The sequence below is a fragment of the Phoca vitulina genome, unplaced genomic scaffold (assembly GCF_004348235.1).
Source record: "Phoca vitulina isolate PV1807 unplaced genomic scaffold, GSC_HSeal_1.0 scaffold5, whole genome shotgun sequence".
NCBI lineage: Eukaryota > Metazoa > Chordata > Mammalia > Carnivora > Phocidae > Phoca > Phoca vitulina.
Genome location: NW_022589708.1, coordinates 15,725,217 through 15,737,566, shown reverse-complemented (window position 1 = coordinate 15,737,566; position 12,350 = coordinate 15,725,217). Strand labels below are relative to the sequence as shown.

Sequence of the window (12,350 nt, the reverse complement as noted above, 5' to 3'; positions counted from 1 at the left end):
ATAACCATCTGGCTCTTGACAAAAAAGTTTGCAGACCCCTTCCTCAAAACAATAAATACAGCTTTATTACCACAAAATTGAAAAATATGTGTAGATCTGTGGTTTTTATATAATTGAAAGTAAATGAAATATTAAAGACAACTAAATTCAATTATGATTTCAAATCATTCGTCTTGTGTTGTGGCCAGCAAGATTTGGATGAGTAATACATTTATAAAGAGGTAATAAATTTATAAATTTATCTCATAAATCTTCCATTGATATGTTCATAAAATTAAGTTTTCTCTTAATTTTAGTAAATTCAATGTTTTATCATTTAGATTTCACATAATTTATGTTGTTGATAGTAAAGATTGGAAGATTAAAAATACAATATAACTGTACTTGAAGTATTCAATATTTTCCTAAATTTTCACAAACCTTCAAAGTAAATGTAAATTTTAAATTAGTTTTCATATTTTGTTTCAAAAACTTTTTGTTCTACAATACTCAAAATGTATTAGATTTTAACAAATAAATAAGTTATTATTTTCAAATTTAAGTCAAAGCGATATAAAAATCAAATTTGTATTTACTTTTAAAAATTTAATAAAACCTTTAAAAAATATTTTTATAACATTGAAAAAAAAGTAGACCAAGGTGATGGCTGAACTGTTTACAACGAGTTTTCAAAATCCACACGTGAAATCATGAGAAACAACAGGAAGAACAATTAACAAATTGCCAGTGCTTTTGTCCTCAGGGATGAAGTCAAACTGAGGACTACATAAACCCTGGCAGTTTTGAGCAATTCAGGAAGGGGAGAACCCCGAGATGGAAATCCTGAATTTCTTACTAGTGGGTCATATATCATAAAACTGGAAAAAAAAGAAACATGATCCTTTCTGGACCTCAAGGTTGCAACTTCAGTCATGCCTACTACTTTTGGAAAGAGGCTTTTTAATAATGTTAGGAATATAATTTCTATCTGCTAATTGAACTGGTAACAGTGATGAGTGATAAAGTTTATATTTGCTTTGTTTCCTTAAGTTTTGTTCAGTAAGTTTATAGTTTGAGGGGGGGGGATGAAGTTCATTCTGCTTAGATTTAACAGTTTAAATACATGGACATTACTTTGATACGCTTAATAGCCTAATGAAACAGAATTGTCCAGGGTTAGGATTGCAGGTTACATTTAGTCTCGGCTAGGGGCCCTGGGGTGGTTCAGTTCGTTAAGCAGCGGATTCTTAATTTCCACTCAGGTCATGCTCTCTGGGGGTTGTGAGATCGAGCCTGGCATCGGGCTCCACACTCAGCAGGGAGTCTGCTTGAGACTCTCTCTCTCTCCCTCTGCCCCTACCTCCTCGCTCTCTCTCTCAACTAAATAAATAAATCTAAATAAATAAATAAATAAATACCCTCGGCCAAATACTGTTTACCTGACAGCAACCAAATCTAATTCTAATGATGGTAAATATCCAAAGATGTTGAAGTTGAAAGCCCAGCAGCAAAGATGTATTCCCAGGGAGTGAAACGATATTCTAAAAATTTTAAGTACACCTCACCATTTCCACATAATGTCTGATGATGTATTTTCAGGATTTTTATTATTCTTTCTATTCTTTTCTTCTGCAATTAACCAGCTTACATCCTGCTGGGGTTAAATCTATCCCCACTTGATTTCCATCTTTGACCCAGTTGTATTACATTTGTGAAACTTATCACTAGTGTCAATTTCTTTCCCTTTTTTTTTTGTTTGTTTGTTTTCCACTTGCTTTTCTACAATATTAAGGAGTAAAAATGAAAGTAAATATTCAAATAAGTATGCAAATAGTGCAGGGAGAAAAACCTAACAAATCTGTGGAAACTGAGCTGGCGCCTGGCAGGGGGCCCCCCCATGTGGTGTAGCGCACAATTTCCTTTGGTTCGAAAATATAGGCGAATCCCATATAAGGCAGTCTAAAGGTATCAACGCATGATTTGGGGAAGAATATGTTCTACAGCAGTCAAATATGTGAAAGACAACAGACAAAATATGGAAAGACCAAAAATGACCTCTGGAAGTTTGAAAAGATGCATTGCAACCTTCAAATATCCAGGCGTGAGCCAAGTAGGAAGGGCATATGGCTCCACAGGGGGCGTCTCTCCATTTCTCCCCCTTGGTCTGTAAACCAGTAAATGGCTCACGATCCAGACGGAGGGAGGCGGAGAGTTAGTCAACCCTTTCCCTCCCGACTGTTCAGTCCCCTTCTGTTTCTCTCCCACCTCAAAGCCAAACCAAAGGAGCAAACTAAGGAAAGGGCAGGGTCCGAGGATCCCAGGCACATCTGCGGTGAATCCCACTTGAGCCTGCCAGCGAAGCTCATGTCTTAGAAAGAACAGGACAGTGGGAACATTTGCTCTGGCTTCAGAGGGAGGGGGAAAAAATGAAATTGGTAATGAAGCAGAAGCACCATGTCAATTGCTTAAAGTTCACTCACATTTAACATTTCACACACCATTTACATTCCTGTTCTCTCTCCACCAAGTGAAAAAGGCAGCGGTGCCCTTTGGGGCTTAGCAGGACGGTTGGCCTCCCTGAAGCGCCTCTCTCTCTGTCACTCTCTCCCTTCCGCTTTTTCCTGACTCAGTGGTGAGAGGTCTTCACGCCAGTTGAAACCATCTGTGGCTCAGCGACACTCCGCCCCCAACGGAGCACCAAGAAATCACACAGGCCCTTCCGGCGTGGAAGAGCAACGATCCTCCAGCGGAGCCCGGCTTCGTCGTGCAGCTCCCTTCGCAGACCCCGCGGAGCCTGCTTTTGCGTTTTGGAGCCCCGATCGCCTGGCTTGATCGGTGAGATCACCTGCAGCTCTGCGGTCTCACATCGGGCATTCCAAAGAGACCTGACAAGTTTACTTCGCCATTTACCGAGCCACTTCTCTGTTCCAGGCTGCTCTAGGCTGAACCATGCCCCGGCCCCCATTTATGTTTTGGAATCCCAACCGGCAGTCCCTCAGAATAGAACCGTATGTGGAGATAGGGCGTTTAAAGGGGATGATTAAGTTACAATGAGGCAATTAGGGGGCCCTAGTCGAATGTGACTGGTGTCCTTAAAAGAAGAGGAAATGTGGACACACGCAGGGAGACACCAGGGGTGCAGGGAGGAGAGACCGCGTGCAGAGGCAGCAGAGGGTGGTTGTCTTCAAGCCAAGGAGAGAGTTGTGGGGTAAGAGAAACCCTAGCTCAAACAGGCTTAAATTTAAAAAAAAAAAAAAAAAGCCCCCTCACCTTCAAACTTTCCCTCAAGGAGACAAAATGGCTGCTGTGATTCCAGACTTCATGTCTTCACACCATAACACTCCGGGGTAAGACCTTGTCTTTGGGCTTTACTTCCCAGAAACCTCAGCAAAGATCCCTTTTACATTCGTGGCTGAGAGGTTGCAGCCAGGGTTATGGAATAGAGTAATTCACTTAAGACAATAAGGTTCCCACCCAAAACACAGAGCTGAGGGTCTCAGGATGGAGATGGGAGAGACTTCTGGATACCTTGTTAAATAAAGGTTTCCAGGGGCTGGGGGGAGGGGAGAATGAGGAATTATTTAACGGGCACAGAGTTTCTGTTTGGGATGACCACAAGGCTCGGGAAATAGATGGTGGTGAGAGTGCACAACGCGGATGTACTTAATGCAGCTGAACTGTACACTTAACAACGGTTAAAATGGCAAACTGCATGTTACCTCTATTTTGCCACAAGAAATTAATCTAAAAAATAAACTTAAAAACTTTCTTAACACATTCCACGTGCATGCCAGCTGAAGCCAGTGGTATTTCATCCCCAAAGTGCCCCTCTGCCATTGAGAATAGCCCTTGGGAACCCTCCCTAGCCACCAAACCAGGGCCAGGGCCAATGGGCATAAAAAGAAACCTGCCAAATGTCAACACAGAGCATTATGCTCAGATTGTATTGAACACTGGCCTGTGACAGGGCTCAGGAAATACCGTGCTATTCACGAGAGCAGAGAACCCTTATCTTAGACTGCCAGATATTTCACACGGGGAGATAATTAAGGTCAAGTCTCTTACTGGTGGTTTGAATGGGACAAAAAGAGTGCGCTTTTTAACAAATATTTGCTAGTGGCATTTTTTAGTGTCTAGAGGAAGGGAACAAGCTCCAGTGGGGCAAGTGACAGCTATAAATGGAAAATGAGCTGCAGCATCTGTTTTGTCCTGTGTCTACGTATAGTGAGGTACCTACGCAGAAGTCTCAGCCAAACCTTCCAGAGAGTGGAGTTCTTGCTTCTGACAGCTACAACAAGCTGAGCAGATTGCTCTGTGATAAAAGCCACGCCATTGCATCCTGTCTCCAGCAAGTGAAAAACCAGGTGCGAGGCAGCCATCTAGCTGCAAGGTGAGTTCAGTGTCACGGGACGTTCTGAGTAGCTGTTGTTCAAAAAACAATGAATTTACATCCATGACACCCTGTGTCAATTTCAGAATGATTTTATCATGCCCACTTTTGTGCCGCCGCTAAGCTGGAAAATGTGGACTGTGACATACCGAAGCAGAAAAGGAACAAATTTGCACGTTACTGGGCTGGAAGAGCCTTTGATTGTTGGAGACGTCCGATGATGCTGTCAAGCACCGGCAGACAGGGCACCTGGGACGCACCAGATCTCCGCTCCCGGCAGCTGACAGCAAACTATTGAGTCAGCACAAGATCAAAGAGTTGGAACTGTCTCAAGTAAAAGTGTTAAAAACACAAAGAAGCCGGCATCTTGATAAGAGGACATCGAGAGGCAAGAAATGCACAGAGAGAAAGAAAACGACCTTGAGTCTATAATATGTTACAAGCCTCGGAATTGTAAAAACGCCTGATACAAAAAGAAAAGGTGCAGCTCAAGTGAGAGTTGCAGAGCTGAAAAGGTTGGAAGTTGTATGCTTGTCACAATGCAAGAAGAGACAGGGGAGCACTAGAGTTCCGCAGGATTATGACTGAGATTACATGTCCGTGTTCAAGGCTGATCACTTGCTTGCACAAGTAGGTCTGTGACTTCAAGCTCCGACACATACACGTTTTAGCTGAGTGTGCCTCCTTGGCGTCAAGCGCAAGACTTCGGAAATACAAATACTCTTTTAAGAAGAAAAGAACCGATCCCTGGCAACAGTCAAGTCAAAGCTTGCTATTTAAAGAAGCAAATAAAAATATTGGAAATGAGACATTCGGTAGAAACATTAATGATAAATTTGCTGCTTTGGGAATTGGCTTTTCAGCAAAGTGAGCCATATAATAACATACCTATCAGTGGGGAATATATTAACGATTCCCTTCAAGAGAGGGTTTCATCTTCTGGCAGCATTCTAAGTGTTTCAAATCTGACTCCCCAATTTTTTTTTTTTTTGCCTTTTTCTTACTTTCCATAAAAACAGCTACCATCACCATGTCTGGGATCCCCATTGGAGAGAACCACCAAAGAAGGAGAATAACAGGTAGCTCCAGCTGGGAAATTTTGAGCCTCCATTTTTCTCATGTAAATATGTCTCAGAATAAGCCAAACAAAACAAAACAAAAGGGATGGCGGGGGCGGGGTGGGGGGGAGGCGCCTGAGTGCCTCAGTCTATTAAGCATCGCACTCTTGATTTAGGCTCAGGTTATGATCTCAGGGTCATGAGATGGAGCCTCACTGAGCGTGGAGCCTGCTTGAGATTCTCTCTCTCCTTCTCCCTCTGAAAAGAAAGAAAGAAAGAAAGAAAAAAGAAAGAAAGAGAAAGAAAGAAAGAAAGAAAGAAAGAAAGAAAGAAAGAAAGAAAGAAAGAAAGAAAGAAAGAAAGAAAAGAAAAGAAAAGAAAGAAAAGAAGAAGAAAAGAAAAAAGAAAAGCCCTGCCCTGTAGTTCCCCCTTTAATCTTTACCTGGGTACACATACTAGAAGGGGAAACTATAAAAACTAGATAGCATGCTTTCCTTACTCTTTGAGTCCCTTTTCAATCACCTAATAGCAGATAAGCCACCGTGGGCACCCAAATAAATATTTGCTTTTGGTACCATCCTGCCAATAGTCTAGTCTTGAAAAGTGAATTTTCCACAGTGAAGGACATTTCCTGACACCGTTCACACCTTCAGCTGAACTCAGACACTTAGATCTGGTTTCAATTCAGTGATTCAGTATTTTTTTCAGAAAACTTCTAAAAACTTTTTCAAAATTTGCCAGCTTCTCGATAACAGTTTTTAATTGAAAAAGAAATTTCTCCAACCTCCAGCTATGGTATGATCATATAAATAATATTGTATGATAAATTATCCCCTGTGTATATTTGACAAGCATAAAAGAGTTTTGCCTGGTGGCTGAAATGTTCCCCCAAACTTTTATGGTTTGCTGTTGAACATTCAACATTTCAAAATATATTAAAAAGGAAATTCTAAGAGCCTTAATTATGACTACGGTGCCTGCACAGGAAATCATTTCCTTCTAAATATTGTGCTTTATCTGTTCTGATTTCTGAATTCATGGCAAATCTTTCAGTATCTGTTTTTTGTTTGTTTGTTTGTTTTTTTCCCAACCCAGGCAATTAACCACGGTAGAGGAAAATAGCTCTAAGAACTTTACCACATGGTGCAATTTTCTAATAAAACACAAGAGGGCAGGTTTTGCTTTATTGTAAGCCTAATTCCACTGCTGTTCATCAGGATGGTCATTGCGCTAATTACAAATTCAGAAACACTTAATAACATACAAAGTGAATGAGTCATCAGAGTGTGTGCTCTGGCAGTGAAATCTCTACTATTTTAATGAAGGACAAGCTTAAGCCTTTCTATGAGGCATTATTGACGACACAGAGCACAACTACACTTGGGGGAAACGGTGATAGTTTTAGCAAAGAATGGCTTGAAGAAGGACGGACCAAATTCAGTCATATTACATTCCTGAAGTCTGACTTGAGTCAATGGGGCAAACAACACAAGTAGGTTAAGGATTTTTGCCAAAGAGACACAGTCTTGATGAGAATGTATAAAGCATACACGCTTTGAACAGGAACCTTGAGTTTTATTTTCTTTTAGACAACTTCAACTTATCATATTGCTCACAATTTTCTTGCATGTTGTTTTCAAGATTTCATTAAACTACCTGCCAAAGCGTAATTACATTCACAGGGGTTATTTTCAGCTTGAATTACCCTTGTAGCTAAAGCCAAAGTAGCATGTCATCAGTGGACAGTTTCTGAAGGAATTCGTGGGTCCATCTGCATAAGAAAGGCATGGCTTGCCCGCCTTCAGAATTCGGCCGCTAACTCCTTCCACTGAAACAAGGCTTTTAAGACATCAGATAGTGGAAGACCCTAAAATGATATCATGAGGTCTTCACTTTCTATCCTAGTCCCTATAAATGGTAGAATTAAGGTCTACCGATGGTGGGAAGAAGAAAGTAGCTGGATGTGTACACTTGCATTAGGTTGCATGGAGTAAATGTCCACATAGCAAAATGGACAACTCAAAATCTGAAAGAGAGGTTGTCACTAATTTCATGGCAGGGATTGAAGACCCCACTATCTTATGTTTTATCCAGCACATGTTAAAACAGATACCAGAGGCCCTGAATGAAAAGTTCTACCTTGAGATCAGTTCATTCCTTAAAGAATGTTTATAAAATACTCAGGATGAGCAAGGCTCTGTGGAAATAGGAAGAGTTGAACCTTGGGTTTTGGCATTGCATTGGGGAGAGTAATTATTTCCCCACTGGCAAGTGAACTGGCTCTTTTATGTACCCGTATCAATTAACAACCAACATTTTCTGGGTACTTAAAGTGCTTTGATAAAATGGCATTGGAGCGTAGAGAGAGGTGTCCAATCTGACCTCTAGAAGCTTCCATTCTAAATATGGAAGCGAACTCCACACAACCATTACTTCATTGACTCTAACTTCTTTCTTCTGGGGTCTCCAACAAAATGATTAAACCAGAAGGCTTCCCAGGAGGATCAGCAAGTTAGTTGCTACGGGACCTTGCCTCCCTGGTCAGTGACTTGAAGTAGCCACCCTACCCCACCTCCACCCCGAGATCAGCCTTTAGACAGTGGGCACATCAAAAGTAACTCATCACTTGGGAAGAGGCGTGAAGTTGTAATTATGTATTTTATATATATTTGTATATACATATACAATTGTAAGTATACATATGTAATTATGTATTGTATATATATATATATACACATATATTCCAATACATGCATACCGAGTGCCAAAAAGATGGGAATTGACGTTCACAAATTAAAAACAATAGCCTCCAACAGATGAACAATAATCTGCAAAACATTTATTTTTATTTTCCTCTTTAATAAATTTTTTATTTCTGGTTAACATGAGATTAAAATTATTCATTAGGATGATTATAATTAACAGTGTTAAATCCTAAGCAAGACACAAATTAATATCAAAGAATTTTAGATTTAGAAGGGAATTTAATTCACAAAGGAAAGAGGCTATTAGATTTCATTCACTTCTGAATGTTAGCTTTATAACAGCATCTCTTTTGAAACAGTAATTCATATACATACAATTTTTCTAATTCTGAGGATATAAGCATGTAAAGTGATCTATTCATTTTCTTCAAGGTTGATGTTTTCCCCCCATCATTGAGACAATTAACCCTACAACGCTTCGTGGTATTTTCTGAGTTTATTTGCATAAGATTCCGTGTAAGTAAATACTAACTTGTTCATTCTAACAGGTTTGTTCTACCTTTAAATTTCTTAAAAGACATTCATCACAAACTGACTGTAATGTCAGGAAATGTTAGAAAAATTTATTCCTCTTCTATGAGCTACAAAATTAAGAAATCGTTTCTCGGGGCGCCTGGGTGGCTCAGTTGGTTAAGCGACTGCCTTCGGCTCAGGTCATGATCCTGGAGTTCCGGGATCGAGTCCCACATCGGGCTCCCGGCTTGGCAGGAAGCCTGCTTCTCCCTCTCCCACTCCCCCTGCTTGTGTTCCCTCTCTCGCTATGTCTCTCTCTGTCAAATAAATAAATAAAATCTTTAAAAAAAAAAATCGTTTCTCTTAGGAAGACATTATAAAACATTATATTTATAAGAAGTTGCATCTTCTATAGATAAAAGTGGCTAAGTATAAATGATTACCCTCTATTTCTACCTCAGATAAACCTTGCTTTAAATAAATTATGTGGGAATGCGATAAATGAAAATTCTGATGTACCAGAGAGGCAAGAGAGAGGTGGTTATTGGCTTTATGGAATTATTCATATAGTTCATCTATAAAAAGTCATTTTCCCTGCTACTTTTATTTTTATTTTATTTTTTTAAGATTTATTTTATTTATTTGAAAGAGAAAGAGAGTGAGAGAGAGCATGAGTGGGAGGGGCAGAGGGAGATGGAAAATCTCAAGCAGACTCCCAGTGGAGGGCAGAGTGGGACACAGGGCTCCCTCTCACGACCCTGAGACCATGACCTGAGCCGAAACCAGGAGTTAGGCCCCCAGCAGACTAAGCCATCCAGGTGCCCCTTCCCTGCTACTTTTAACATGTAATTAATTTAAATGTAACTTTTCGGAGACACACCTACCATGCACAATTATATCTTCATTTCAATATTTCTCTTTTGGTTTAAAAACAGGATGTAAAACTGTATTCCCCAACAACCCTGAGTTTGGAGCATAAACCTTCCAGAGTGGAATACATTCATGAAACTTTGCCAAATTTTCCATGGATACTGTTAAAAGCAGGAACTGAGATCTACGTGTGGGGGGGTGGGTAAAGAGACCCAAGCAGGGCTTCGGCCCATGAACGGCTCTGGGCTATTTTGATTCTCATCTGCTGAGCCCACTCTCAGATATGCCTATAAGTTTTATGAGGCTCGCTCAGACTCAAATTTGGTTCCGATGGGGCTATGTCCATTTCTCCGGGCTTTCACAGTCTTATTTTGGGGGGATAACACTGTGTCTTGATGAATCATGCACCATCTAGCCCCCTCCCTCCTATGTAGAAGGCAGCTAACTCCAGGGTCCTCTTCCCCTTCCCACCCATCCTTCACACACATCCATTCCAGTAGAGAGCAGCTGAAATGAGTGGACAGACAGGCTACCTTCTAGAACTACGGCCTCACCCCTGAAGCACAGGTACCAGATATGAGCAGATGAAATTTACCTTGCAATCTTAGTAACCACTAACTTCTCAGAAGTAGGAATCATCTCGGTAAGCCTGAGCATCTTAGTAAATAAAGATGGCTTCATTCTTATCTCTCATGATATGATGATTACTTAGTGGAACATAACCATTTAATTCTGAAATGTTACATTTTGTATGGATGGTTTGCTTTTAAAGGGTAAGACTTAATTGATTAGCATTCATAAGTAACTGTCAGCACAGTGCGGCATTAATAAAATCGGAAGTCAACTCTTAAAAATAAACCAACTGCAATATACATGGATAATTTTTCATCTGAGGCTACCTGGTAAAGAAACTGGTTCAGGATCAGCCAAATGAGACCTCAGAGCAATGGAAGTCTACTCAAATTGCCAGGATTCTAGCCTCACAGCCTTTTTCAGCCATCCTTTCCTGGAAGAAGTGGTTCTATGCGGGTTAGTAGATTTAACACAGTATATTCGTTAACTAGAAAACTCTATAATTTAATCTCTCATTTATTTTTCACTATAGAATCAATGTTTATCCAGCTACTGAATCTCATGATATCATGTCTCCTGTTAAGAACTACAGATTTTGATAAAATCTGGAAAGTCTAATTTACAAAAGAGAACCAAACTGATCATTCATTCCTTCCTTTACTCTCCATCCTATTTGGAAAATAAGGCCTATTTTCATCTTCAAGGCTGTTTTAAAGGCTGGAGAAGAAAAGACACAGAAAGGAGAAAAATAAGCCACAGAAAGATGATCAGGAAGGCATCTAAAAGCACAGCTGTTTATAGCGAACCTCATGGAGACTCAGGAAGCATCTGCCACCCCCACCCCCTGCCCCATTCCAACTGAAGACACTTGGGCTAAGAAAAAATGAACCATGATCTTGCTCAGGTCTCAAATTACAAGGACCTGCAAATTAAAATGAATCTGCTCTATCAGTTGTGTGTGTGTGTGTGTGTGTGTGTGTGTGTGCGCGCACGCGCGCTCGCGTGTCTTTTCAGAACATGAGGAGGCTTAATCAATATGGGGAATTATTATCAGATACCACAAATTGTCAGCTCTACCTTTGTTTGATGGTAGAGATAGCCTCAAACATTCCAGTTTGTGTTTGTTAAACAACGAGTAGACCAGAGACTACTTCTGTATTGGGGATGATCACCTTAATAGGAGGGACTGCGTCAAACGTCTTCAGCTAAAGGAAGAACACTGAGTAATAGTTTGTTCATCGGCAGGGTCAGACCTACGGCTTGGCTGGTGCCTCTCTAGGGGAAGGCGTGAGCTCTCTAGGCTTCTTCTGTGTACTTCTTGTTGCTTAAATGTGTCTCCACTAGGGGTGTGTAGCCTTTTCGGAGTCTTCTGTACTGAAGGAAAAACAGCACCACAAAAACACCAACCAAAGCCACCAGCATCCCTATGACCACCAAGAGGGTTGTGGTCCAACCTCGAGTTTCTTCAACTGGAATTAAAGCAGAAGAGAAGGGTCTTCAATTGGGATTTTCATCAGCTGAATACTCTTAGAGAAGAAAAGAATGAACCAATTTGCTTTTCACATGCATTTTTGTTGATAAAGCAAAACCATACCAGCTAGAATAAAATTTATCTTCTTCCCCACCAACAATTTGTCATATCCACAATTGTTTTTCTTGAGGAAATGGCATTCCATTATTTAAATAGAGCTGATTGCATGTTTTAAATTTCTTACAGTAAACACACAGAATAAACCCTCCAAGGAAGCATATAACTACTTTTGTGAGTTAGAAACTCATTTGTTAAAGTGTACGCTAAAGTAGTAACTGGGGAACTGGAAATATACAACCCTCAGGTGGAGAAATTCTGCTATTGTCTCTACCTTTTTATAGGGTGATAAATGTATAAGACAGATCAGATGGGCTATTATAAGACATTCAACAGCAGGAGCAGATGAAATTTGTACCCATTTAAAGGGTTGTGAATAAAATCTGAATCTTCCACCTGATAAATCTAATACTCGACTCAAATAATATTTTATAAGCACTCTGCACAAAATTAATGGGTTTCATTTTAATGTACCTATGCCTGTCTGTTGTGTCTTTTAAAAACTCTCTTATCAGCTGTTCTTTTTTTTTAAATTGTTTTAAAGATTTTATTTATTTATTTAAAAGAGAGAGAGAGAGCACAAGCAGGGGCGGGGGGAGGGGCAGAGGGAGAGGGAGAAGCAGGCTCCCCGCTGAACAGGGAGCCGGACGCAAGGCTCCATCCCAGGACCCTGG

General features: G+C 40.4%; 1 protein-coding gene across 1 annotated transcript in view; it reads right to left on the bottom strand.

Annotated features, from left to right (window-relative positions):
- Nucleotides 1-9,312: 9,312 nt before the first annotated feature.
- The window catches only part of DCT (dopachrome tautomerase), a 36,638-nt gene continuing 33,600 nt past the window's right edge, over nt 9,313-12,350 (bottom strand). The window contains exon 8 of the mRNA XM_032402766.1: nt 9,313-11,557. Coding sequence (XP_032258657.1) covers nt 11,385-11,557 — 173 coding nt within the window. The 3' untranslated portion in view covers nt 9,313-11,384. The remainder of the gene's footprint in view (nt 11,558-12,350) is intronic.